The sequence below is a fragment of the Chironomus tepperi genome, unplaced genomic scaffold (assembly GCF_022539635.2).
Source record: "Chironomus tepperi strain 1889 unplaced genomic scaffold, CSIRO-AGI_Ctep_v1 contig_285, whole genome shotgun sequence".
Taxonomy (NCBI): Eukaryota; Metazoa; Arthropoda; class Insecta; order Diptera; family Chironomidae; genus Chironomus; species Chironomus tepperi.
Window position 1 is genome coordinate 154,027 of NW_027226407.1, and position 26,836 is coordinate 180,862.

A 26,836-nucleotide genomic window follows, 5' to 3' on the forward strand; every position below is an offset into this window, starting at 1 on the left:
ACAAAAAAAAAAATAATCAGCACGTCACGTGTTCACAATCAGCACACGCAATCACTTAAATCATATTTGTTGTAGTTTGCAATATTTTTCAGTCATTTTAAAGCTTTGCGCAGAACAACATTTCAATTATTTTGCTTGCATTTTTCTATTAATTGACTAAAAAATGTATGAAGTCACAGTTCCGGAAGATCTGTCAAAAAATGGAAACACATCAAACGGCGAATTTTGTGAAAATTTCATCAAAGAGAATCCAACAAAATTCATGCATACTTCCTAAAAAATTTGTGGACAAAGACCTGGAGCGTATTAAAAATATGGAAGTCTATGAGGATGACATTTGGGTCATAACTTATCCAAAATGTGGAACAACGTGGACTCAAGAGATGGTATGGATGATTGGACATAACCTTGATTACGAGACAGCATTAAGGATACCTTTAGATGATCGATTTCCATTTTTAGAGTAAATATTGAAAATTTTCTGCATTCTGGAGTCAATTTTTATTGACTTCCATGCTTTATTATTTAGACTTGGTGGCATTGTAACTGACCTTCCGACAGAAACATTTGAAGCATCCATAAATCAGCCAAGGCCTCGTTATATCAAGTCACATTTGCCAATATTTCTATTACCAGAACAATTGTGGACTGTTAAGCCAAAGGTAAGTGATTTGATAGGGCTAACTTGGAGATGAATCCTCAAAGTCAGCAGAGGTAGCCAGGGAAAAGGGAGGTGGGGGAGGGTCATTGGGTTCAGTATATTATATATGACTACGAACAGAACAAGATTTAAGGTTTGAAATTAATGTTGGGCTACACCCCTGCCATAGGCCTCCCATGAACACCCCCTTGCAGGTCTATACTGTCCTAGCTTTGAATCTAAGACAAATATCCTCAAAAATACATTTTAATCTTCAATAATTTATTCAATTCAGATCATCTACACAGCACGAAACCCAAAAGACACTGCCATATCCTGGTATCATCATCATACCAACTTACATGGATACACTGGAACCAAAGCTGACTTTATTGAAGCATTTGCAAAAGATTTAGTTCCATATTCACCCATGAATGAGCACGTCATTGACTTTTGGAATATTCGGAGTCAGCCAAACATTTTGTTCCTATTTTTTGAAGACATGAAGAGAAATTTGGACCAGGAAGTGAAGAAAGTTGTTAAATTTATGGAAAAAGATTATTCACAAGATGAAATTGACAAGCTTTGTGTGCATTTGTCATTCGATTCAATCAAAAACAACAAAATGATTAACAAGGAAGAGATAATCAAGCAAGTAATGGAGATGACTGGCAGGGAATACAATCCAGAAAAATACACATTCATCAGAAAAGGAAAAGTTGGTGGATATAAAAAGGAATTGACAATAGAACAAAATGAACTGATGGATGAGTACATTAAGAAGGCTGAATTTGAAATTGAGTATCAGTTTTAAGGAGTCGACTCCTCTAAAATGACTCCTTAAGTCTACACGAGCCTTTTTTTTTATGAGTCAGCTCCTAGTTATAAAGTGATTATATTTAATGCCAAATATGTTGTTATCAATCTCAACCATTCCACCCCTAATAGAGTCAATAACAATAAATGTTATCAAAAAATGATAAAACTTATCAGGACAATTGTTTCATTCGAAAAATTAAAATTTTTAGTAATTCCCGTCAGATTAAAGTCATTACTTAGAGCAGAAAGTCATCACAAAATGTTCAATATCGAAGTTCCAGATGATGAGCTCTACAAAAAGCTAGACACACCATTCAATAAAGATTTTGTTAAAATATCACTCAAAGATAATCCAACAAAATTCTGTGTCATGCCTCAAAGCTTTGTAGATTTAGACTTGGAAAGAATCAAAAATATGGAAATATTTGAAGATGATGTTTGGGTTGTGACATATCCGAAATGTGGCACTACATGGACACAAGAGATGGTTTGGATGATTGGACACAATCTTGATTATAAAACATCATTGGAAGTGCTACTTGATGATCGATATCCATTTTTAGAGTGAGTTGAGTAAAGATACTGTGTTGAAATTGTGCTTTCTCGATACCGGTCCTGGTTCCGGTCCCGTCCCGAGTCCCGAACATCTTAAGGAACCGGGATTTCTGGAGAGCATAGTTGATATTGTTTCAGGCTGACTTGACTCTGGGCTGAGGTTGGATTCTCTCGAATCTAGTTTCAAGGAAGAATCATGTTGGCTTAGCATCAGTTTTTAACCATTTCCACACCGTGTGCCTCTCGGAAAATTCAAGACCTATTCTAAATAATTAAACTATTTTACTCATGTAGATTGCAAGGTATCGTACCAAGTTATCCAAAAAATATGTTTGATGAATGTGTGAATATGTCGCGACCACGTTATATCAAGTCACATTTGCCTGCATTTCTGTTACCTGATCAACTGTGGACTGAACCGAAGGTAAGTAGTCAATTGAAACTGATTCATTCCAAACCCTCATGGATAAGTCCATTAATAACTTGCTTACTGTAACCATGATACTATGTGGAACTTAGATTACAACAAAAGGCTATATGTAGCTGGCTTTGCCATTTAGATTGTGCATATTCTCTGTCCGCACGTTGAGCTGACATTCTTATATTACTATTCTGTACCAAGTAGCTTTTAGAGTTTCTGACCGCTGTTTCCCATTCGGATTCCTTGTGATTCTGTCCCAGCAATAACATTTCCCATTAATAAGTCCATTATAATTGCCTCCCTCCATAATTTATAACATTTTATGTTCAAACTACTCCAAATTTCTCCCACAGATAGTTTACACAGCTCGCAATCCTAAAGACACTGCTGTATCCTATTTCCATCATTATCACAACATGAACGGATATCAAGGAACTATTGGAGATTTCATCAGGACATTCGTAAATAATGTAATGATGTATGCGCCAATGAATGATCATGTGATTGACTTTTGGAATATTCGTAGTCAACCAAATATTTTGTTCCTATTTTACGAGGACATGAAACGAAATTTGAAACAGGAAGTGAGAAAAGTGATGAAATTTTTGGACAAAGACTATACACAAAATGAAATTGACAAGCTTTGCAGGCATTTATCATTTGATTCTATAAAAAGTAACAAAATGATTAACAAAGAGGATGACATAAAGCACTTAATGAGCATAGCAGGCAGGGAATATAATCCAGAAAAATTCACATTTATCAGAAAAGGAAAGGTTGGAGGATATAAACAGGAACTGACACGAGAAGCAATTGAAATGCTTGACGAATACATCAAGAAGGCTGAGTTTGATATTGAATATCAATTTTAATCCGTAGCAATTGGTGATGATAATGAAATAAATTGTTATGCAATGCCGACTTTACCTCCAAAATTAAAAAGAAACAATAAAGTTAAATATTTAAAGAGTTTTGATAAAAATTATCAGCAATTAAAATTATTTGTGCTTGAAAAGTAAACATTTCAGAGGAATTAAGTAGAGTATGTCAATGAAAAAGAGATGACGGCGCATTTTAGTATTGGAAATACATTTCAGGATGTATGGATAGGCTGATATTACAAAAAAAGTCAAAGTAAACAGGCTCCGATGGGCTGGACATGTTATTAGAAGACCTGTAGAAGCTCCACTAAGGTCTTTAAATCAGACTTTGTGGATGGTAAGGGAGTTCGAGGTAGACCGAAAAACTCCTGGAAGGAAGCTGTCGATAGAGACAGCATTGCATTTGGTGTTGGCAATTGGCAGACGGAAGCCGGCGACGGAACCTGTTGTAGGCGACATCTGCGAGAGGCCATGGTTCACAGTTGATCTGTACAGCCAGCGAAGTAAGTAAGTAAGACACACCACTGCACTAGTATATCGCCAAAACCTTGCTAGCATGCCCAAGCTTACAATTTATTGTAGACCAACTCCATGTCAACTGTTCTAAATCACAGCAGTTTAATGAACTTAGAGATAAAGCACACTCATTCAACTTAACCATACTTATCAACAACATTAGCTTCCACCTAATCTAGTGGTGGACAACCTTGTACTTTTCGTGTCACACCTTGGTGGTAATTCTCAACCGAAATAGCACACTGCATATAGTTCATGACATTTCCAAACAAATTTGGCGGCACTCTAGTGTTCCACTACACAATATTGTTCCACAGCACATAGGTTACTCACCACTGACCTAATCTGATAAAAAAATTATCAAAAAGCACACTAAATAAATTTTCATTTTAAACTTTAGCATCAAGCACCTTTCAGCATTTGTTCACGTTGATATCAGTTTTGATTCAGCAGTGAGACAAGCATAACTTTTGATATCATGGATCTTTTAGTAATAGAAAAGCCTGATGATGAAATACTTAAAAAAGTTGAAACTTTTTGTATTGAAGATTTAGTTAAAATGTCACTAAAGGATGATCCATCCAAGTTTTGCATAATGCCTCAGAAATTCGTCGATCAAGACCGTGAAAGGATCAAAAATATGGAAATATTCGAAGATGATGTTTGGGTTGTGACTTATCCAAAATGTGGTACAACATGGACACAGGAAATGATTTGGATGCTAAACAACAATCTTGATTATGAAACGGCTTCAAAAATTGTCTTGGAACAGAGATATCCATTTTTAGAGTAAATGATGAGCTTTATGTGATATTTTGATAAGCCCTAATTTTTTTTTGTGTATTTTCACAGAGTTAGTAGCATTCTTAAAGGTTACCCAACTGACAAAGTTGAAATTTGCAAGAATTTGACACGTCCGAGACATATTAAGTCACATTTGCCGTATTTTCTACTGCCTGATCAATTGTGGACAGTTAAACCAAAAGTAAGGAAGCTAAATAAAACAAGCCAGTTGAGTGATCCAAATTCTGACACCAGACCGACGTGACACAGACTAAAAGCTATATTTGAGCCGATTCCATTCTTTAGTCGAAGTCACGCTGATCTTAAACCAGTTTTTTGTGACCTTGGGACTGATTTGTGCTATTCAGGAAATATTTCAGCAGTTATGAGCTGAAAATCAATAATTTCATTTCTTGCAGATTATTTATGTAGTACGAAATCCAAAAGATACAGCTTTATCATGGTATTATCATCACAAACATCTGCATGGCTATACTGGTACAAAAGAAGAGCTTATGGAAGCATTTGTTAAAGACTTGATGCTGTACTCACCTATGAATGATCACATTCTTGACTTTTGGAAGATCCGAAACGCACCAAACATTTTATTCCTATATTATGAAGACATGAAGAGAAATTTAGATCAGGAAGTGAAAAAAGCGATGAAATTTTTGAATAAAAACTATTCACAAGATGAAATTGACAAGCTTTGCATCCATTTATCATTCAATTCTATAAGAAATAATCCAAACGTCAACAAAGACAACGCTATTGTAAAATATATGGAATTTTTGGAAAGAAATATGATCAAAGTAATGGATTTAGCTTCATACGGAAAGGTAAAGTCGGTAGTTATAAAAAGGAATTAGCAGCTGAACAAAATCTTATGTTAGAAAAATATGCGGACTGTTCAAGACTGAAGGATTCTGAATTTGAGTATAAATTTGGATGATTTAATAAATTTTTGAGATAATCTGAGTGAGATTTCTTAAAGACAGTAGCTGAAAATAGTACAAAAGATGAAAAAATAAAGAATAGAATTTTGTAAAAATATTGTAAAAGATGGCAAAATTTTAATTTTCAGAACAATCTGAAATAATATGAATTTGCTCACAAAATTGAGCCAAATTTGTTGTTGAACCAAAATTATGTAAAACTTAATTTTCGACAAGATGTCTTGCTCAGTTTTGTAAGCATACTAATGTACATGTTTCTTGTCTGGTCGGCAATCGAAGTTTGTCAACAAAAAATAAAAATTGATTAAAAAATGTACTTAACTGATAGTAAGTTCACCTGTTAACAGTACAAATATTGATGCCAAATGTTACCATGGAAATGCTGTTCAAAATTTTTTTTATCTTAAATTAAAGCATTAACAACTTCAAATGAAATCTTTATAATTATATCAACTTCAAGTGCACTTGAGATTGTCATGATTCTTAGCTTTTTTAATACCGTCAGAAATTTTGGATTTCGGTAGTTTCAATGAGGGTTTTCAGTTTGATCCGATTTTTTCTTGGTTAACTAGAGTTCCAGGCAGAAAAATTGGTCTGACTTCATTGAATATCAATTCCATTGTCCGAATTTAATTGTTAGTATTAGGTTCCATTTTAAGTTTAGACATCATTAATGTCAGAACTTTATTCAGAAGATCGACAATAATTGTCGGCAATTATTGCAGTCTGATTCTTTGAGTCTTGCTTACTCTTGGCCAAAATCGTCTAATTCCATATTAAATTCAAGTTGACTTCAATATCTGATCTTATCTTAATCTTGTCTAAATTTTCTAAAAATTTTCAAAACTATTCAATAACAAAATAAACAGTAAAGCATACATTCTTTAAAAATCTAATCACTAAAATTGTTTGTATTTTACATTGACGACACGTGAAGCTTTACCCCCAAAATTAAGTAATAAACAAACCTTATCAAATTTGATAAAAGAATTATCAGCTTCGTTCTATTTAAGCTGGCACGTGAGAGAGTATTTGAGAGACTTTTTAATAACAAATAAAATTTCAAGTCAGTCTTGCTTAAGCCATCAACAGTTAAAGTTCAAAAATTGAAATTGGACTTTAGATTTCAATATTTAATTCCTCAAAATTCAAATATGTTCAAAATTGAAAGACCAGAAGATGAAATTGCCCGAAAAGTTGAAACACCGTTAATTTTCGACCTTCAAAGGATATCCCTAAAAGATGATCCAAGTAAGTTTTGCGTAATGCCAAAGACTTTCATCGATAAAGGATTCGAAAGGATTAAAAACATGAAAGTTTATGAAGACGACATTTGGATCGTCACATTCCCAAAATGCGGCACAACTTGGGCACAAGAAATGATTTGGATGATCGGAAATGACCTGGACTACGTCGCATCTGCCAAAACAAGTCTTGACGAGCGATTCCCATTTTTGGAGTAAATCTTAAAATTGATAATGAAAATTAAGTCATTTTATCAATTAATTCCATTTATGTCTTTTAGAATGAGCTGGCTTGGACCCGGAATACCCTTTGACCTTTTTGAGTTGGTCCAAGACATGGAACGTCCGAGATACATTAAGTCACATTTGCCGTATTTCTTGTTGCCTGATCAGTTATGGACAGTAAAGCCAAAGGTCAGTTTTGTGTATTTATGATTTAAGTGTTAGTCATTTATTGATTTGGATACTGACTTATGGGCATACTTTAGTGATCACATTAGTCAATCTATTACCGTCGACATGGACGGTATTCAGTAGGGGAGGGGGTGGAGGGTGTAAAGGGCAAGAGATTTTCTGGTCATCAGCAGCATCTTCTCTAGAAATTCTCATTTAAAGCTAGTTTTGATCCCAAAAATTCCATAAATTTCTATTTTAGATCATCTATGTCGTTAGGAACGCAAAAGATGCAGCAGTGTCCTGGTACCATCATCATATCAACCTACATGGCTATCAAGGAACAAAGGAGGACTTCTTTGAAGCTTTTGTCAAAGATTTAGTTCCATATGCACCAATTAATGAGCATATCATTGACTTCTGGAAGATTCGTGACCAACCAAATATTTTATTCCTATTTTTTGAAGATATGAAGAGAAATTTGGAGCAAGAAGTCAAAAAAACCATGAAATTTTTAGGCAAAAACTATTCCCAAGAAGAGATTGACAAGCTTTGCCAGCATTTGTCATTTGAGTCAGTCCGTAATAACAAAACGGTCAACAAAGATGAACACCTAAAAGTATTAATGGAACTAGTTGGACAGAAGTATCAGCCAAAAGATGGATTTAGTTTTATAAGGAAAGGAAAAATTGGTGGATATAAAGATGAATTGACAGATGAGCAAATTGAGATGATGGAAAATTATGCAAATCATGATGGTTTGAAAAAAATTGGATTTAAATATAAACTTTAAGGTGTTGACGTTTTTTATTGGGTTCATATTGGCTTATGCATGTGTGGCTGAACAGTCAAAGACCATGCTCATGAGCATGTTCACAAAATTAGCTAGTAAATCGATAAGTTTAAAGTTAAAAAGCGTTAAAAAGTGCATTTTTAGTTTCTGTTTTTCAAAATATCTTAACAGGCAAAGAGGAACCTTTTAAGTACCGTAATGGTCAGGGGCGTAGTCAGGTGACACATGCCTTTCTTCCAATATTAGGTTCCTAATCATTTTGTAACGTTTTTTTAAATTTTTTAATTTTTTGTATGGTTTTTAAAAAAAAAAAAAAATAAATAACGGCCTGGCCCCTCTAGTAGTGGTAGGCTACGCACCCTAGAAGTGATCTTTCTGTACCATAAAAACATGCTCTTTGCCTGCAATGATCATCTGCATAGCTTTATTTATATTCATTCTTAATCAAATCAGCACCTTTTTCCGCAATCATAATTGTTGGAGCATTCGTATGTCCTCTAATAATACTCGGCATAATACTTGCATCAATAACTCGTAGTCCTTTAATTCCTTTGACCTTCAATTCTGGTGTAACAACAGCACTGGAATCAGATTTTTCACCCATCTTGCAAGTTCCAACAGGATGTGATGCTGATGATGACATATATTTGAGATAGCATAGCCAATAACTGTTGGTATCAAATGCCAATTTATCACATTCAGGGAATGACATGCGAACATCCGAAATTTCGATTTGTTTAAAGCTTAATGTATTCAGCAGCTTCCTATACTCCTTAATGCCCTTAACCATAGCAATTAAGTCATCATTATGATCAAAATAATTAAAATTAATTATTGGATTGTCGAAAATATTACGACTGCGTGGCTTAACTGTTCCTCTTGACTTAGGCTTCAATAGTATAGGTGCTGCAGAAAGCATTGGTGCTTCCTTAATTGTTTTATATACGGTACTTAAAATTTGGTCATCAAATCCAAGATTTGGCAAAATTCGATCAACATTATTTTGTTCCTTTAAGAAGCAGAAGTGCATGTACTCAATATTTGGGACATTTGATGTCTTATTGTCAGTATTTATGAATCCTAAGATATTGAAGCATCCAACACCAGAAAATGGACCAGTTCTTGTATTCAAATAAGCATATAAACTATCAAAATAATTTGAAATTTTATCAGTCGGTGGAGCTGATTTTAAAAAATTAAAATTCAACAACGATATCACATGATCTTGTAGATTATATCCAACAGGTAAATCCAATTCCTGTTTAATATTTAATGGCTTTAAATCCACACTTTTACCAATTCCAGAAAGCATTAAAATTTTTGGACTTTCAAATGCACCAGCTGACAAAATGACCTCTTTACGTGCTCGTACCTTCATGCTGCGTCCACGCAACAGGAACTTAATGCCATCAACTTTTAAATTGTTCATTATTAAATGTGTTGCTCGTGCATTCTTAATGATCTTTAAATTGGGACGATTTTTAATTGGACTTAAAAATGCTCTTGCTGTACTGCATCGTTCTGAATTTATTAATGTTCCTTGTGACTCAACAAATCCAATGTGCTGATCTTGATTAAAATCATCAAGCTTCTTATATCCAATTTCATTAATTCCACTGAATATTACTGTGCTGATTTCAGGTGTTGATCCAAAATACTTAACACTTAACGGACCATTAGTGCCGTGATATTTATTAGATGGAAAATCTTTATTATCTTCAGACTTTTTAAAGTACGGAAGGACATCATTGAATGACCATCCAGTAACATTCCATTCATTATAATCCTCAGGTACTCCACGTACATAGAGCATTACATTAACGGAACTTGTACCGCCAAGCATTTTACCACTTGCTACATATGGTCCGTTTTTAAATCCATTGCCTGCTTTTGGTGATTTAGTGCCAAAATGATTGTGTGTGTAAGAAGTGTTCATCACAAATGGATAGAATGCTGGAATCTAGAGATGATTTTAAGTGGGTAAATAGGACAATACGTTAGTCATAAGTGGATTGGGTTAGGATCTCCTAACATACACGCATATGCTCAATGTGAATGCTCACTAGGTACCGTAAGATGATCATTGAGCATGTGCTTGTATGTTAGTTGAGTAAGATAATCAATACAAACATATCTAACATAACTAACATACAGCAATACCATAAGCATATACTCAATGACCATCTTACAGTACCTAGTGAGCATGCTCATTGGGCATATGCTTGAATGTTAGGGATAGTAACGCATAACCGTCACCGTCTTCAGAACATTCTTATGACTCACCTGACTTTCAATTGGTGGATCACCGCCAGCTTCCAGTAGTAAAATATTCCAATCACTTCTCTCACTTAAACGATTTGCTAGAGTTGATCCAGCCGATCCAGCACCGACAATCACGAAATCAAAGTTATTTAATGCTGTTGCTGTAAAATGGCTTTATTAAATTCAGAAAGACTTAAAATCATTAAATATTCTTACGATTGTTAAATGCAGTTGGTCCGTAGTCTTCAGGCCAAAGTGATGGTGACCCGAGCTCACATTCTTGGTGAATTAAATTTTGAAACATTCCATTGGAAACACTTTTAACACCTCCTGTGCTTCTTGATGGACATTGATTGGGAAGCTGGCCTTTGGATGAGAAAGAAAGCTTGAAAATTAGGTAACAAAATTGTAACCTTTTAACGCATTCCCTCCTAAGCGTTACGTACTTCCTGAATATTCCCCAATTTAAAGTGTAATTTTTCAATTATTTTTTGCATTTGTAGAGCTACAACCACATTTAAAGTACGATATTGCTCTTATCGCGCACTATCTGATAGTCATATCTTTTAAAGCTCTAATGTGTTTATACATGCGAAGAACAATATATGCTACATATCAGCATGATACATTTCGCATGGAAAAATTAAATATATCTTTAGTTGTATATATACGTAAACATGCAAAGCAGCATACTAAGTCATTTGATTGAGTTTTATTAATGGCTATCACTGATGTTTTAGCTCTTACAGAGTCAATTTTATGCAGCATATTGAAGTTATTAGCAACGTGTCAATAGAGTGTGAAATAAAGTTGGTTAGTCCATCAAAATTTGACCTCTAACAGACAAAGAGACCACATTAATGTGTCGGAATGGTGTTTCGGTTATTATGAAAGCATGCTCTTTGCCTGTTAGATAATGTTATTCTAGCATGGTGCTGGATTCAATTTTAGACGAATCAGACACTAAATCAGAGTTATGCCAGCTTAGAGAATTTGCTCTGAAACATTAAATTCTAAAACTTACCTTGTTTAGTCAGTGGTGCACTTTTTTTAAATTGTAAGTTTTCATCACTATAATCAAAATCATAATTATCTTGATCTATAAAATCATTTGAAATTCCAGCTGAATTATGGAAACTTATGATAAAAATTAAAAGAATATTCAATTTCAAAAACATTTTTAAAACTTTTAAGCAGCAATGCTGCAAAGAAACTGAGAGAAATGAACTCAAAAATGTTCTTTTATAGAAGATTGTGAAGTAAATTTTTGAAAACAGGTTTGATGCTAATTTGTGCTAATTTGTTGAATGTAATTGCAACTTTTACTGGAATATTGATGAATCCAAAAGTCAGTTAATTAATTAAATTAAAAGAAAAGTGCTTTAAAAATATGAAAATTTGTTCATATTTTATTCAATTATGGATCCAGAAAATTAGAAATCTATACAGAAGATGAAAATTTATGGAAAAATGATCATCCGATTAGCACAATCGATTCAAAAGCCAATACCAAGATTCAAACCGAATCTGGCACTAATTCAGAGTCTAATCGCCATTAGGTCAGATTAAATAAACGAATTGTGCTATTCAAGTCAGGCCTCCTTAATGTCATAATACGTCGTAAAAGGCACAGGGCGGAAAAATGGTCGAAAATCTGACTCACGGCCAGAATGACTATTTTGTTGATGAAATCTCAGACCAAGATTAAATCAGTTTGGGACCGAATTTTCGATCTTTTCTGCTTCAAGTGATTTCCGGCATAGAATAATATATCTCAAATTATTATGCTGAAAAAAGAGTATGAGATTGAAAAATTCATACTCTTAGTTTCTATTATTTTTTATTAAAAATTGAGCGTACGAAAACATTTTCTCAAAATTATTTTTTTTTTCTCAAATATAACACATTTTATTTGTTTTGAAGTAGATGCATCATAAAGTATAACATTGTTAGAAATTCTTGAATTTTCACAATTTTTGACATTGCCGTCTGAGCTTTGAACATGCATAAATTGTAAATTTTGATACAAATTCTCTCTAATTTTCATCATCTTGATTATCACCAAAATCCTTCCCAACTCTCTTCCTCTTCTTAACAATTGCCTTAATCTCATTCATCGTTTCTGTCTCAAGCTTCAAATGTGAGAAAAAATCATCCCAATAAAATATCATTGCTTGAACAAACCAATTTTTACGCTTCCTCAAATATCTCATGAAGCAATAATTGACCTCAAAAAGTGGTCTTCTGTCGACAATGTGTACGTATCCTGTCTTCTTTTCGACATAAAGTGTATGAATTTGATGAAGGTGGGGATATTTTCTTGTCATTAATCGGATAAATTTGAGTAGGCGTTCAGTGGTGTTGCTGATGTTTTGGTTGTCATTTCTGGAAATTAAATTAACAATAAAAAATATATTTTCAGTTTCACCGCCAAAAAATGGTCGAATTTGGGACAAAAATCGACAAAATTGAGAATTTTCTGAGCATTCTTTATGGAAAAACGGCAAAATTAGGCCGAAAAATCGGTCGGTTCTATGAGCCACAACCCTGAAAGGCATATTGTTAGGAAATGGACAAAAATCAAGCCCCACGCTAACGTGACTCTGACAAAGCTTTCTCAGTATCAGGACTGGGACCAGGAAATCCCGAGAAAGTCCTGTTCCGGTCCCGTTCTGGTTCCGTCCTGAGTCTCGTCCTGAGTCCAGTCCTGAGTCTCGTCCTGAGTCCAGTCCTGAGTCCAGTCCTGAGTCTCGTCCTGAGTCTCGTCCTGAGTCTCGTCCTGATTCTCGTCTTGAGTCCAGTCCTGAGTACCGTCCTGAGTACCGTCCTGAGTCCCGTCCTGAGTCTCTTTCTGAGTCTCGTCCTGAGTCTCGTCTTGAGTCTCGTCCTGAGCCTCGTCCTGAGTCTCGTCCTGAGTCTCGTCCTGAGTCTCGTCCTGAGTCCCGTCCTGAGTCCCGTCATGAGTCCCGTCCTGAGTCTCGTCCTAAGTCCCGTCTTGAGTCTCGTCCTGAGTCCCGTCCTGAGTCTCGTCCTGAGTCCCGTCCTGAGTCCCGTCCTGAGTCTCGTCCTGAGTCTCGTCCTGAGTCTCGTCCTGAGTCTCGTCCTGAGTCTCGTCCTGAGTCTCGTCTTAAGTCCCGTCTTGAGTCTCGTCCTGAGTCCCGTCCTGAGTCCCGCCCTGAGTCTCGTCCTAAGTCCCGTCCTGAGTCCCATAAATCTTCCGGGATTTCGAGAAAGCATAACTCTGACCTCAAGCCATATTTGATTAAATCCATCCTAAAGTAAGATTCAAATCTGCCTGAGACTTGATTATCACCCAATTCCTCGCTGTATGCTTTGCAGGAACCAACCCAAATGCCTTTAATACTCACTCTATATTAGCATAAAATATTCTTATTTTCTTAGCAAATTCCACATATTTCTTTGCATATAATCTCAAACTAAACTCCTTTGCCTGATCCAAGACTCTTTGGACATCATTGACAACAATGGAAATAATCAAGTTGACCTTGTTGATGATCAGAATAATGATTATTGTTATGGCAATAACTTGAATAAATCCTGTTAATTTTTCAGAATCAATGTTCAATTCTCCAGCATACATGATGATGTACTTAGTCGATGCATTTCCAAATCCATGAAATTCCTCAATTTTACCGCCAAGCTTCTTATCAAAAATTATAAAAGCCATTGCAACACATCCGAAGAATAATGGAAGGAACAGCAGGAATATCATCACATAAGTCGTAAAAACAGTCAAAAAGCATTTCATGTAGATTGCAAATTTCAGTACTGGATATAAAAATGCTGTTGCAATGATCATCAGAAGTACATTAACAGCTTCAATTACAACCATTGTGACAAACAGCCATTCAGATTCATAAATCCAGTATAATACAGTTGGAATTAACAATATAATCGGTAAGATAATCAGTCCAAATTCAATCAAATTTGATAATTTTTTGAAATATTCATCCTTATAGACATAAGAATACTGAATATATTCTCTGATTGATATTGGAAGTATCCTGGATATTGACAGAAAAATCAAGATAGAGAACCGCAGATTCAAGTTATCGAACCAGTTTGAGGACTTTTGGACATAAGTTGTGTTGGTATCTTCTGTCAAGTTTTGATTTAAGGATGTTCCATCCTCAACATCACTTCCATATTCCACTGTAAAATTATCATACGAATGCAGCAGACATACCAAACCTATTGTCGGACAGATATAAGTCAGGATGAACATTGCCAGATTCCAGAAGAAAATTCGATCATATTTTTCATTTTTAGTCCTTATAATCATCTCCATGACTGGATGTGTGATTAGTGATCTCAATTCATAGTCATTAAGTATGTACTCCATTGTATCGTAGTCTTCACTCATCATAATTCCATCGTCTATTTTTTCTGGTATTTTATCATGATTAAAATAAGGCAGCATGAAGTTACAATTTACTTTATAGAAATTATTATGGCATGTGATTCTTGAGTCTAGGAAGTCCTCCATGACTTCATGTGGTATCCAATTTTTAGGCAGTTCTCCTCTACCTAATTCATACTTATTTTCAAGAAACATTTGAACTGTATAGTGATGAATGTCACTGACTATCATATTTGCTGGAAATTCTGGACAGTTGATGAGGAAGTTGTTGTAGTCAAAAATCAGCTTGACAATGTTCTTCTTATTTGTCTTGATTGCAGCATAAAGGAAGATGAAGCAGAAATTTGTGGAATATTTTTCATAAAAATGGAAAATTTCATTTTTGTCTGTATTTTGATGACTTGTATCGTAATTTCTAGGAAGCTGGTATAGATCCTTGTAAGATCTTTCCATTTCCTTAATTTCTCCTGGAAATTCCTTGTAGAAATCTTCATCCTTATTGCTGATTATTAATGATAATAAATTAAAGAACGGGATGAAAGTTCCATCAAGTTTTAAAATTTCTTCGTTCGGATTGGATGTGCTGTGAAGTATAATGAAGCACTTTTGTGTCTTATTCTCTTTTGAGGCAGCTTCAATATGCTGGAATTCAACATAATATCCCCAATAAATCATCATTAAGCCAATCCAAAAATGCTTTCTTGGAAGTTTTAACTCATTTTTGCCATTAAACACTTCCGGTTCCTCGTACAGAATTTTCTTGAAAAGCTTCACAAAAAATTGATTTTTTCCAGCTTGATCCGGACAAAATTGATAAATTTCCTCAAGCAGGTACATCAAATTTTTCGTATTTTCGTAGTCATTCCTCTCATTTTTATCAATCAAATTTAAATGATATTCAATCAGACATTTTGGATTAGTTCCAAAATTCAAATAATCATCCTCAACTTCCACAAAATCATGATTAATTCTGCTTGATTTATAGTCATAATATAATGAATTCTTCAACATCATACAGAGCAGCGGCTTGCAAATTTCTTCGTACTTATCAGCTATTTTAGGCATTAAAAATAAAATTATGAAGGCATCGTTATCAGTTTCCAGTACATAATCAAATAAACGCTTATTTTTTGGGTTTTTCTGTGAATTAAAAGATTGATAAGGCAACATATTAACTGTGATGACTAATCCTAACGGAAATATGGTCAAAAAGAGCACGACACATGTGACTAGACTCGACCTAGACTCGACCTAGACTCGACTAGACTCGGCCTAGACTCGACCTAGACTCGACCTAGACTCGACCTAGACTCGACCTAGACTCGACCTAGAATCGACCTAGACTCGACCTAGACTCTCGACCTAGACTCGACCTAGACTCGACCTAGACTCTCGACCTAGACTCGACCTAGACTCGACCTAGACTCGACCTAGGCTCGACCTAGACTCGACCTAGACTCGACCTAGACTCTCGACCTAGACTCGACCTCGACTCGACCTAGACTCGACCTCGACTCGACCTAGACTCGACCTAGACTCGACCTAGACTCGACCTAGACTCGACCTAGACTCGACCTAGACTCGACCTAGACTCGACCTAGACTCGACCTAGACTCGACCTAGACTCGACCTAGACTCGACCTAGACTCGACCTAGACTCGACCTAGACTCGACCTAGACTCGACCTAGACTCGACCAAGACTCAAGATCCAGCAATCCACACCCACAATAATACTCACCACTGTCAATATTTCTGGCTTTTCCCACAATTTAAACTCATTCCAAATGTAGTGCAATATTTCTTTAAAAAGATAGTCCCAACCCTCACCCTTCATTGAAGGAATAGACAGAATTTCCTCAAATAGACTTTCACTCTTGAAATCTTTTCTGCCAAAAAGCAATTTTCTGATTTTCGGAGTGTTACGGAAAATGCGTTTAAATTCGGATATTATGTAGTCATCCTGGTCATCACCTAAAAGCGTTTTTTTAATGAAGTTTGTCATTTTATCCTGAAATTATGTATATTATTAAGTTCTATCTGTGCAAAGGGCATGCTCACAAGAGCCGATCCTTACCAATAGTTCCTCACATTTCCTATCCAGTGGAACTACAAATACAGCTTGAAATTCTGCGACTTTCTTAATCGTCGATATAATTTTTGACTTTAAATCAGCTCCTTCAGTGATTATTAGCAGGAACTCCTTCGTGTCAACAAGTTTCTGTAAGTCCGCATAAATATAAAGCAATTGAGAATTTTGCTTAATTGCGTGGATCCAATATTCACCAAAATAATTTTGGTATGTCTTTATAAAGACTTTATATTCGAATTTAAAGCTCATCATTAAGTTTTCAATTAACAGGAACAAAAGATTAAAATAAAGTTCATCGCAGTGCCTTATTATCTCATTGTAAGAGCTTTTGCATGCAGATTGATGTGGACCTGCTACATGCTGAATACTTTTAAGGATATTCTGCTTTATAGTTATGTAATTGTCTTCATCGGTGCTGTCCAGGAAAGCAGTAACAAGTTTTAATATTTCAGTTCTAAATTCGACATTTTTGACTTTTAGAGTCAGTTGGATCAGCTCAGGAACAATGACTTTACGGAAATTTTTATAGTTATGCTTTACGTCATCTTCGATGTTGCTATGAACTTCATTGAACAGAAAGTAGATTATTGTCAGGCATAATTGATGATATTTATCATATTCAGCATCATCAAAGACATTCAGCAGTTTTTGAAATAATTTTTCATAAATTTTACTTCCTGTGCTTTCAAAAAATTGAAATTTTTCAGTAAGGAAGTAACTTTCCGGTGAGTTTGGGTTAAGTTCATAACAATCATACATTAAAATGCTGAATAAGTTCTTAATGCATGCATTTGTATTAGTTATGTAATAATTCATAACCACATTAATTTTATTGGAACTCCAAAATTTTAAACTCTCATTTTTCCTTAGAAATTCACTGATTTTGGCTGATTGATCCTCAATAAATGTCAAATCTTTCAAAGAACTTCCAGTTATATTAGCTGTATTACTTTCAAATGCAATAATAGTTGATGAATTTAGTTCAATCATTTCCACAGCAACTTGTTCGGGTTGTTGGGCAAATGAATTATGTCCATTAATGCTGAGAAGCCCTTGTTGTTCTCCATTGGCTTGCTCCATAATTCTATTTGAAGTAATTAAGAACTTTATCTGTGTTTTTATTGTATAGATTGCAAAAATTTTTGGGAGTTTGGAGTTATTGACTAACTTTTCACTAAGAACACCGCTGGCGACCGAAGCTGTGCCGGGATAAGTACTGTAAAGTATAGATTAAAAGCCTATTCAAAGGTAAGGTGGCAGTCCCACAAACAGGCTAGATATAGTAGGTTAACAACTTGCTATATCCGAAACGTAACTGAACAAAGAAAATTACAAAAGTTACTTGAATGTAATAATTGAACAGCCAACTAGAAAATTTAAGAATTTTTCCAAAAAAAAAAGGAAATAGGGAGTTCCGTCCTCCCAAAACGCCACTAAATTAATACCCCCCGTTTAATACAAAATATTGTTATATATTTTGATACATTTGTGAAAATTTCACATCAAATATAAGTGTAGTTGTCAATACAGAATATATAATTTAATACTGCTTTGGTTTTGGATAATTTAACACAATATTTCATTTGTATTGCTTAATCTGATTACGAACCAAGAGCGTATTTAGAAGAGTTTCGGCAATCGACACCAATTCATTTCCTTATCTTTATTTGAGCAAATTTACTCAATTTTCTATGGTTTTTCGAGTTAAACTACACCTTATACAAGAGTGTAGTCAGAAAATATTGTTATGGGAGACTCGGCGAATATTTTTTTGAAATCTTGAATTTTGTTCTACTTATGGTTATATTTATATAGGATAAATACCTATATTCACTAGTTTTTTCATTAACCAAATAGAAAAAGCAATTTTTGAGAGATTTTCAGCAGCTATTTTTTAATTCACGGAAATGATACTTAAGCCCTCAATCCACCATCAATGCTTCCCGTTCTTTTGTCTATGCTCCTGTCTTCATCAGTTCCCATCCCTCTGCATATCTCCCCATTTCTCGCCATCCCTCCACATCCGTCCGCATCTCCCTATCTTTTCCCATCCGTCCACATCCATCCGAATCCCTCCTCATCCTTCCCATATTTTCCTCTTTTCCCCTTAATTGGCTCCTTAATTATTGATCAATACATGAGGAATCGATAGCAAATATACGCGTAAAGTCTATAAAAAATTTAATACTTGTATTACTTTTATCTTATCGAATTCTCTTTAATAAAGATTGAGGGGTCACTTCCATTTTATGTGAAAAACACCAATTATTAAATTTGTAAATTTTCAAATTTTAACTATTTTAAATTTAATTTATTTAAACTTTTATTGCAAATTAAATTCACCAATTTTTATTTAAATCTTCTTACATTTACAGTAACAATTTGTTAAAACTAAGCAGATTGTCAGCTTCACATTTAAGTAAGTATTTTTGCGTCTTATCACCAGAGTGTGCACACTTAAACTAAATTTATTTTTTAAAATAACACCAAAATTATATTCTGATTGTGTGTTTACACTCTAACCATAAATAATGCTCATTACTGTACTCAGTTGAGTACTTTTAAAATAATTATATTTTTAGAGTTTATGGAAAGGAACTTTGACGAAAGTATTCACAACAAGAAAGGCACATGACGTTGAAATGATAGAAAATCAGACCCGGACAGTGAAAGAGACCAACTTTTAGGTAGCATAGTGGCCTTACTGAATTATGAAAGCATGTTAGGGTGTGACTCTGATCTTAAGTCAGATTTGATGAAATCCGGCATCGGACAAGAGTCAAATTAGTCTGGGGATTGATTTTCTGCCATTCTACGATGTGTACCTTCATTGGGATCCATGTCAAAGTCACGTCAGCCAGGTGCTATATTTTGAATCGATTAATTAATTTATGTTATTCGGGTAAAGCTTCTAATAGACATCAATATGTTCTCAATATTATTCAGTTTTAACTTTCTCATAAACATCCTTAATTTTCTCCATCATTTGATCACTTATTATGAAATTTCCAGTTAGTTGATCAAGCCATTTTATAAACATTTTCATAAAAATATTTTTTGGTGTCTTGCGGACACACTGACTCTGAAACACATCAAATTCGTACGCAGATTTATTTGTGTCAGCATAAACATTGCCGGTTTCCTTTTCAATATACAGACATTGAAGTCGATGAGCATAAAAGTCCTTTCTTGAGAGCTTCTTTATGATTTTGTAGAGTATGTTGTCGATGAATCCAACGTTGTTGTTGTCTCTGGATGAAAATAAAAAGGGAAGAATGTTTTAGAATTATTTACAGAGTTCGCAGGACTTTAAGGGCTAAGTGGAGTTCAGACTCCACTTTTTTTATAGAGTCCGGACTCTCTGTCAGCTCTGGCTATTTAATATGAATGCCAAAGAGAGTAAGAATTGAGTGGGAAAACACGAAGGCCATTAAAACGCCATGTGCCTTCCAGAATAGCAATCAAAAATATGACAAAACTTACTCAATATTCAATGCATAAAACATCCTGATACTCCTTGCAATTTCAACATATTTCTGTCCAATCAACGTCATGTTATATTTTATTGACTGTTCCATCAGTTCCTTAACATCACCAATGACTATGGATATAATTAGGTTCGATTGATTGATTGTAAGTATTATAATAAGTCCAATGGCAGCTCCTTGTATAAAGCCAATTAATTTTGTTGGATCAATTCCCATTTCGCCCGAAAACATGATGATGTACTTCATAAAAGCATTTCCAAAACCTTGAAAGTCTTCAACTTCACCACCAAGATTCTTATCAAATATTATGAACATGAGTGTAGTGCATCCAAGGAATATGGACATAAAGACAATTAGGACGTTAAAGTATGTCAATATGACCTTTTTAAAGCATTCCATATAAATAGCAAAATTAAGGAATGGAAATAAGAATGCAGTTGTAAGCATCATAAGCAGGACATTAATAACTTCTGTCATTACAAGAATAAAAGATGTTGAGGATGTAGTTATATAGAATATAAGATGGAAAAAAGTCACCAAGACTAAAGCGAATTCAAAGATGTTGGATATTTTTTGGAAGTATTTGCCCTGATAGAAGACATGCCACTGGAACAGCTCCCTCATTATTATAAATGGAAATCTGGAAAATAATAAAATTCCGATGGAAATTTCAGTTCCTAACCAACCACACAAATTTGATGACTCGGAATCACAATGATTCTGATAAACCAGAAATGTTGTAGGAACGATGTAAGTGAACAGGAACAGAAAGAAGTTCCAAAAGTATAAATGACTGTATTTCTTCAATTTTGTCCTGGTGATGACTTCCATGACTGGATGTGTAACTAAATGCTTCAAATCTTGATCATTTAAAATATATTCCATTGTGTCATAGTCTTCATTAAGGCACAAATCATCATCAAGCTTCTTTGACTTATTATCTTGATTGTAGTACGGCAGCATGAATAAGCAGTCAATTTTATAAAATCCATTTTGAAATGTCACGCGAGAATCCAAGAATTTCTCAAAAACATCCTTTGTTATCCAGCTTTTGGGCAAGTCACCTCGACCTAATTCATACTTTTTATTAAGGAATCCTAGGACTGCAAGGTGATGAACATCATTAACGACCATATTCGCTGGAAATTCAGGGATTGTGATGAGGAAGTTGTTGTACTCAAAAACCTTCTTCACGATGTCTTTTTGGTTTGTCTTGATTGCAGCATACAGGAGAATAAAGCAGAACCAGGATGAATATTTCTCATAAAAATGGAAGATTTCTTGACTGTCTTCATATGACCTGGCGTATGTACTTTTCAGTTTATAGGTTGTTTTGTAGGATTCTTCCATTAAGATCATTTGTTCGGGAAATATTCTCAAAAATTCATCCTCATTCTTATTGATTATTAAGGACAAAAGTGTAAAAACTGGAATAATTTCAGTTTCCTGCCTCGATATGATTCCTGTTGGATTTGATGTGCTGCGAAGGATGGCAAACATTTTCTCATTTCCGCCTTCATCCTTGATGTTTTGGAATTCAACAAAAAAATCCAAATAAATCATCGCCAATCCCAACAAAAAATGCAACTTTGGCAATTTTAGTTCCTTTTGTTCATCAAATTCTTCAAACGTCTCTTCCATGACTTTATGGAATAAATTACACATTAATACATTGTCCTTTGATGCCTCGATATTATATTGACTAACTTCCTCGAATAGATATAGAACATTTTTCCAGTTTTTGTAGTCCGATTTGCATTCTTTATCAATCAATTTAAGGTTAAACTCAATCAAGCATTTGTCGTCATTTTCAGTTTTATAGTCATAGTAAAGAGCATTTTTGAGTATCATGAATTGCATTAATTTATGTTCATCAACAATTCCAGCGTCGGAAGACTTTTCTGGCATCAAGAATAAGATGAATAGATTGTCATTTGAGGTGTCCAAAACTAAGTCTATTAATCGTTTTTCTTGGAAGTTTTTCTGTGGATTAAAATAACTAAAATAATAATTTTGGAAATTATTGGGAATTTATTGGTTAATTTTGAGGGGATAAACAAGCCTTAACAGCCCATATCGGTCCAAATGATCCAGAATCAAGCACCTGTCCAGCGAAACTCTAGCATGATGCCGAATTTAAACTGAATACAACACTAAAATAGATGACTCTAGCTTAGGGCCTGTTAAAATTCTGATTCAGTTCAAAATCGTCTTTATGTCAGGATCATGCAAATTTAGGGCCTATTTTTGGATCGATGAGTGACTTGTGCTATTTGGGGAAGATTTAGCGTGACTTTTTTAAGCTCCCAATAAATTTAAAAAGCATAGGGCTTAGCAAAGGTGAGAAATAGTGTCCCTCGACTCGATTAAATCCGGTCTCATGTCAGATTCATGCCAATGCTGTCAAAGGACACTATTTTCGATTTTTTCAGCTTTTGAGGATAGTGGCATGTACTTGGTATTAAAATATGTCAGGCTATAAAGATAACTTCAATTAACCAGAATGCCCAGCAGAGTGAGCAACCCCAGTGTACAATATAAAATACGTCATAACTAGTTGATGCCAACCCAATGTCCAGTTGATGACTAGTTATATCGCATTTTTGTCTTCACGACCGAGAATCAATCCACAACTTACCATAATTAAAACTTCAGGTTTGTCTTTCAATCCAAATTCATGCCATATATAATTCAAAATTTCCAAAAAATTATTGTAAAATTCAGTTTCTGCAAATTTCTCCATCGTTATGATTTTTTCGAAGAGACTTGGACTCTTAAAATCTTTTCTTCCGAAAAATAGCCGAAAAGTCTTCTTATTATTTTTAAAATGTCTTTTGAATTGCTCAGTGTAAAGGTAAGTTTCACCTTGCAGTCGATTATCGATAAAATCTGTGAGTTGAGTCTGTGAATTAAGAATGAGGATTAATTTTTTATTGATATTTATGAAGCAGAGCTAGAAGTCGACTTGGATTTTGTATGGAATTGAGTCGACATGAGTCGATTTTTCCATGCAAAATCCGAATTGACTGCAAGTTCTGTTATTAGGGGCCGAGCACTTATTATGTGGCACGAAAACATGTCATCGTGACTCAGGATTGCCAACAAAGAGGGAGGAAGGGTCCCCACCAAACCTCCTAAATACATCCTTGTCGGAATGACTCGGGTAGCTTGAAATTCTAGCAGCCATATTTTTCACACAAACTTGCCCCTAACAGGCAAAGAAATGCTTTCGAGAGCTTGCTTACTATTAATATCCTAGATGAGCATGCTCGAAAGCATTTCTGTTATCTTATTCTGCTCTTGAAATTACTTACCAAAAGCTCCTCATCCTTATCGTCCAACGGCTCATTAAAAACAGCTTGAAACTCGCTAATTTTCTCAAAAATGATAGTCGGTGAGCTTTTAATTTCAGGATCATTAAGCTCAATTAGTAAAAACTCTTTCGTTTCGACCAAGTCTTGAAGCTCAGCAATTGCATTGAGTAATTGTGAATTAAACTTTATTGCCGTCACCCAAAATTCACCAAAATATTTCTTGTGCATTTCAATGAAATTTTTATATTCAACTTTAAACTTCATGACTAGATTTTGCTTCAGATAAAATGCCATTTCAAAGAATTTTTCATCACAATGTTTTGTAATTGCTTGATATGATTGCTTGTATGGTGATCGAAACTCATTTTGATGCTTTGTTGCCTCAAGAATGTTGGATTTTATGTCAGCATATGATGAGTCATCAGAATAGCTTAAATGGACGACGAGAATTTTAAGGATTTGATTTTTGTATTGATCGTTGTTCATTTTAAGGACTTTTGAGATTAAACTTATTATGTCATTGTTGGTAAATGCTGGGATGGGCTCAATTTGCTCAGAATTGCTGTCTTGATTATTCAGAACTTTAGCTTCATTAAAGTAGTAGTAAATAATCTTTACGCATATTTGATGATATTCCTTAACACTTTCATCGTCTATAATTGCTAATAATTTCTCAAAAAGGCTTTTATTGCCCGTAAGTTCCCCAAAAGCTGTGAATTTTTTGACCAAAAAATATTTGTTTTCTGAGTGATTTTGCTCATGCCAATTAAACATTAAGACACTAAACAGATTTTTCAAATTAGCATCTTCTCTATTTGCGTAATATTCCATAATAGAAGCGCATTTGTTTTTCACAAATTCTTCATCTTCAAGTTCTCGCAGAATTAAACTAATTAAATCCGAATTATCATCACATGACATAAGAATTTCATTATATTCATCCCAATATGCTGCTTTAGATTTTCTTAGTTGATTTTTGACGTCAAAATAACGAATTTTTCGCATTCTTTCAGAGATTTCTTGGTGTTCTTGGTTAGGCTTTAGTAGAGTGTCTGTTTGACTAGATGTTCCATTATTGTTGGTCATGCTTGCTGTAAATAAAATTCTTTGGTTAATAATTAAAAGCTAATAGGACTTTAACTAAGGCTAATAGAATTTTGATGGATGGAATGTCATACCGACTACCACTGAGCTTCTAACGCCCCGCTAAAGAGGTTCTTTTACTTCCACTAAATAAAGGCCGTCTAAATCTGGAATCGGCAGCTTTATGAATGCTAATTTAAGGGATCTTTCATTTGATGGTAGTATAAAACCATTATCGGAGCTTCAGAAGCTCTATGGCGTAGCTTTATTCATTTGTGTTGCTCGGACTAGTAGCATTGATGAAGCAAAAATGGGAAAAGAACCGAAGCTAGTAGTGATACTTCAAAAAATAAATTTTTTTGGTTAATCTCGCCAATTTACTCAAATGCATTTCATGTAAATATCTTTTAAAATATCGTCAAAAATGTTCTGATTGTATCCCAAGCATATAGAATTTGCAGAGAAAATTTTTAAATTATTTCACAAATTCAGTTGCAGATCATGACGTCCTATTGGTATAAACAAAACAGAACAAAGTCTTTTGTTTGCACAACTTTGCGAAATACATATGTACGAAAATTCCAAGAAATAAAATCATTTCTCTTTCAACAAAGTTTATTTTTAGACTCGATTGTTGACCTTGAAAATCGACCAATCTCCAAAAACACTAGATTTATGACCTTACCAGACAAAATTTATTAACTATACTAAATAGTACATGAACTGAGGTATTTTTATGACTTTTTAAAAGGAATATTTTAATAATTAATTTAAAATAAAATCCTTTTGCTTTAAAAATCACAATACAACTGATCATCAACTCTATGAATTGTCTGATTTGTTAGTTATTGAGCGTAAAAGAGCAGCGAACCTTCATATTCTCTCAAACAGTTTTTAGTTACTCAATTAATTCGCTCTTTACGCTTTTTACGCCGAAAAAATGAGATGTACGTGGAAGCGGTTGTGATAATATGATTCATACTATATGAGATATATCATTGTTATTAGCAAGCTGTGAGAACGAGAATCTCTATTTATGTGTGTATTTCTAGGAAATGAGAATAATGAGTAATTTGTATTTTCGTTATATTGTCTGTTTAATTTTCATTCCGTTGGTATTTACTCGAGTGACACAAATGAAAATGAAGCTCTTTTATTAACACCAAATGGGAGTTGCCTTTATGTGATATCCTTATGATTGCCAATCCGAATAGTGCAAATCGATTAATCGATCAAAACTCCGGCTTCAAGTCGGCTTGATTATAATTTGGTGCCATATTCAAATTAAATCCATTTCAGACCATATTTTAGTCACGCCAGCTTACTGTCGGATTCTGGATCGACACCCGACTTTAGTTTTTCAAGACCCTCGTGCCTCTGAGATAGTATGACACGGATTGTACTTAAATTCGGCACCAATCCGGGTTATGCTATGTCAGAGTCACGAGGCTCTTGAAAAGCACAAATTGGGTATCGATCCAAAATCCGGCAGTATATTGGCGGATTTTCACTTAAATTCGCCAGCCGGGTGCCAGAATTTTCATCGATTAACTGACTTGTGCGATTCTGACAAATAGAGGCAGCTTCTAATTTTTGTAAATTAAAGAACTTTGGCAAAGCCCTAAAAGCTCAGGTTGTACAGCTCGGAAAAAGTTTAACTATAGGAACTGTATAATTAATGATATGACAGAAACCCCTATCAAATTTATTAACAAGCCACACTTCGATAAAACTTATTGGAAAATAATATTTCTTATCAAAATTACATAACAGAGCCATAAAGCCTTAATATATCAATCATTTTATATTTTGCAATTAAATAACTGATATCGGTGCAATTGATAATTGAAATTCAAAATGATAAGATAAAGTTAAGTCTTTATAAATTGTACCCGAGCAGCACAATAAAGCGAGTTGCATTCTTTTGCCATGAAAATTATGCCTTTCTGAAATATTGGTCCCGGGATATTTTCGGGACTCTCCCCAGATTTCCTGTTCCCGGTCAAAACATCGAGAAATAAAAATGAGTAAAAATAAGTCACCATTAACACGGTGACACAGCGGCGACCATCCGAACACAATGTGCTGCCCGGAGTAGAATAATGTTGTAGCTTACTTATCTTCATTCACACATTTTTCTTCTCTCAATGAAATGTGAATGTATGCTCACATGTACAAATAGAAAACCACATGCAATAAAAATGCCGGCAATAAGCT

General features: G+C 34.5%; 7 protein-coding genes across 8 annotated transcripts; 4 read left to right on the plus strand and 3 right to left on the minus strand.

Moving 5' to 3' along the window:
* Positions 1 to 285: 285 nt before the first annotated feature.
* LOC139092023 (sulfotransferase 1B1-like) lies at positions 286 to 1,640 on the plus strand. The gene is made up of 3 exons (XM_070642310.1): positions 286 to 463; positions 530 to 662; positions 936 to 1,640. The coding sequence occupies exons 1-3, from the start codon at positions 315 to 317 to the stop codon at positions 1,452 to 1,454; spliced, it is 801 nt and encodes a 266-aa protein (XP_070498411.1). The 5' UTR covers positions 286 to 314; the 3' UTR covers positions 1,455 to 1,640.
* A 1-nt stretch (position 1,641) lies between these two features.
* LOC139092022 (luciferin sulfotransferase-like) lies at positions 1,642 to 3,379 on the plus strand. Its single transcript, XM_070642309.1, has 3 exons — positions 1,642 to 2,023; positions 2,309 to 2,438; positions 2,789 to 3,379. Exons 1-3 carry the CDS (start codon positions 1,719 to 1,721, stop codon positions 3,305 to 3,307), a joined length of 954 nt encoding a protein of 317 aa, XP_070498410.1. The 5' UTR covers positions 1,642 to 1,718; the 3' UTR covers positions 3,308 to 3,379.
* A 931-nt stretch (positions 3,380 to 4,310) lies between these two features.
* LOC139092030 (luciferin sulfotransferase-like) lies at positions 4,311 to 5,484 on the plus strand. Its single transcript, XM_070642318.1, has 3 exons — positions 4,311 to 4,621; positions 4,685 to 4,817; positions 5,035 to 5,484. Exons 1-3 carry the CDS (start codon positions 4,311 to 4,313, stop codon positions 5,482 to 5,484), a joined length of 894 nt encoding a protein of 297 aa, XP_070498419.1.
* Positions 5,485 to 7,334: 1,850 nt separating this feature from the next.
* On the plus strand, positions 7,335 to 8,001 carry LOC139092031 (luciferin sulfotransferase-like). Its single transcript, XM_070642319.1, has 2 exons — positions 7,335 to 7,348; positions 7,488 to 8,001. The coding sequence occupies exons 1-2, from the start codon at positions 7,335 to 7,337 to the stop codon at positions 7,999 to 8,001; spliced, it is 528 nt and encodes a 175-aa protein (XP_070498420.1).
* Positions 8,002 to 8,425: 424 nt separating this feature from the next.
* Positions 8,426 to 11,441, minus strand: LOC139092033 (glucose dehydrogenase [FAD, quinone]-like). The gene is made up of 4 exons (XM_070642320.1): positions 11,288 to 11,441; positions 10,480 to 10,629; positions 10,285 to 10,424; positions 8,426 to 9,961 (listed from the first exon to the last, which is right to left on the minus strand). Exons 1-4 carry the CDS (start codon positions 11,439 to 11,441, stop codon positions 8,426 to 8,428), a joined length of 1,980 nt encoding a protein of 659 aa, XP_070498421.1.
* A 719-nt stretch (positions 11,442 to 12,160) lies between these two features.
* On the minus strand, positions 12,161 to 19,176 carry LOC139092017 (uncharacterized). 2 transcript variants are annotated; one of them, XM_070642302.1, is made up of 5 exons: positions 19,102 to 19,176; positions 16,720 to 17,818; positions 16,384 to 16,653; positions 13,632 to 15,784; positions 12,161 to 12,648 (listed from the first exon to the last, which is right to left on the minus strand). In XM_070642302.1, the coding sequence occupies exons 2-5, from the start codon at positions 17,812 to 17,814 to the stop codon at positions 12,300 to 12,302; spliced, it is 3,867 nt and encodes a 1,288-aa protein (XP_070498403.1). In that variant the 5' UTR covers positions 17,815 to 17,818; positions 19,102 to 19,176; the 3' UTR covers positions 12,161 to 12,299. The 2 variants fall into 2 exon arrangements, with proteins under 2 accessions (XP_070498403.1, XP_070498402.1); XM_070642301.1 differs by lacking the exon at positions 19,102 to 19,176 and having other exon boundaries at positions 16,720 to 18,793.
* Positions 19,177 to 19,655: 479 nt separating this feature from the next.
* Positions 19,656 to 25,442, minus strand: LOC139092018 (uncharacterized). The gene is made up of 5 exons (XM_070642304.1): positions 25,305 to 25,442; positions 23,537 to 24,627; positions 22,861 to 23,124; positions 20,218 to 22,205; positions 19,656 to 19,985 (listed from the first exon to the last, which is right to left on the minus strand). The coding sequence occupies exons 2-5, from the start codon at positions 24,620 to 24,622 to the stop codon at positions 19,673 to 19,675; spliced, it is 3,651 nt and encodes a 1,216-aa protein (XP_070498405.1). The 5' UTR covers positions 24,623 to 24,627; positions 25,305 to 25,442; the 3' UTR covers positions 19,656 to 19,672.
* Between the last annotated feature and the right edge of the window lie 1,394 nt (positions 25,443 to 26,836).

Bases quoted from the DNA above. Each gene is read 5' to 3' on its own strand.
- LOC139092023 (XM_070642310.1), top strand. From the start codon at position 315: ATGGAAGTCTATGAGGATGACATTTGGGTCATAACTTATCCAAAATGT. The intron at 464-529 runs GTAAATATTGAA...TTTATTATTTAG, and splicing joins GATCGATTTCCATTTTTAGA to ACTTGGTGGCATTGTAACTG. The intron at 663-935 runs GTAAGTGATTTG...TATTCAATTCAG, and splicing joins TGTGGACTGTTAAGCCAAAG to ATCATCTACACAGCACGAAA.
- LOC139092022 (XM_070642309.1), top strand. From the start codon at position 1,719: ATGTTCAATATCGAAGTTCCAGATGATGAGCTCTACAAAAAGCTAGAC. The intron at 2,024-2,308 runs GTGAGTTGAGTA...TTACTCATGTAG, and splicing joins GATCGATATCCATTTTTAGA to ATTGCAAGGTATCGTACCAA. The intron at 2,439-2,788 runs GTAAGTAGTCAA...TTTCTCCCACAG, and splicing joins AACTGTGGACTGAACCGAAG to ATAGTTTACACAGCTCGCAA.
- LOC139092030 (XM_070642318.1), top strand. From the start codon at position 4,311: ATGGATCTTTTAGTAATAGAAAAGCCTGATGATGAAATACTTAAAAAA. The intron at 4,622-4,684 runs GTAAATGATGAG...GTATTTTCACAG, and splicing joins CAGAGATATCCATTTTTAGA to AGTTAGTAGCATTCTTAAAG. The intron at 4,818-5,034 runs GTAAGGAAGCTA...CATTTCTTGCAG, and splicing joins TGTGGACAGTTAAACCAAAA to ATTATTTATGTAGTACGAAA.
- LOC139092033 (XM_070642320.1), bottom strand. From the start codon at position 11,441: ATGTTTTTGAAATTGAATATTCTTTTAATTTTTATCATAAGTTTCCAT. The intron at 10,425-10,479 runs GTAAGAATATTT...GCCATTTTACAG, and splicing joins ACCAACTGCATTTAACAATC to CAACAGCATTAAATAACTTT. The intron at 9,962-10,284 runs GTGAGTCATAAG...AATCATCTCTAG, and splicing joins ATCCACCAATTGAAAGTCAG to ATTCCAGCATTCTATCCATT.
- LOC139092017 (XM_070642302.1), bottom strand. From the start codon at position 17,814: ATGGAGCAAGCCAATGGAGAACAACAAGGGCTTCTCAGCATTAATGGA. The intron at 16,654-16,719 runs GTAAGGATCGGC...ACATAATTTCAG, and splicing joins GGAAATGTGAGGAACTATTG to GATAAAATGACAAACTTCAT. The intron at 15,785-16,383 runs GTGAGTATTATT...TTTAATTCACAG, and splicing joins AGCCAGAAATATTGACAGTG to AAAAACCCAAAAAATAAGCG.
- LOC139092018 (XM_070642304.1), bottom strand. From the start codon at position 24,622: ATGACCAACAATAATGGAACATCTAGTCAAACAGACACTCTACTAAAG. The intron at 22,206-22,860 runs GTAAGTTGTGGA...TTTAATCCACAG, and splicing joins AACCTGAAGTTTTAATTATG to AAAAACTTCCAAGAAAAACG. The intron at 19,986-20,217 runs GTAAGTTTTGTC...ATTTTCATCCAG, and splicing joins TTTTATGCATTGAATATTGA to AGACAACAACAACGTTGGAT.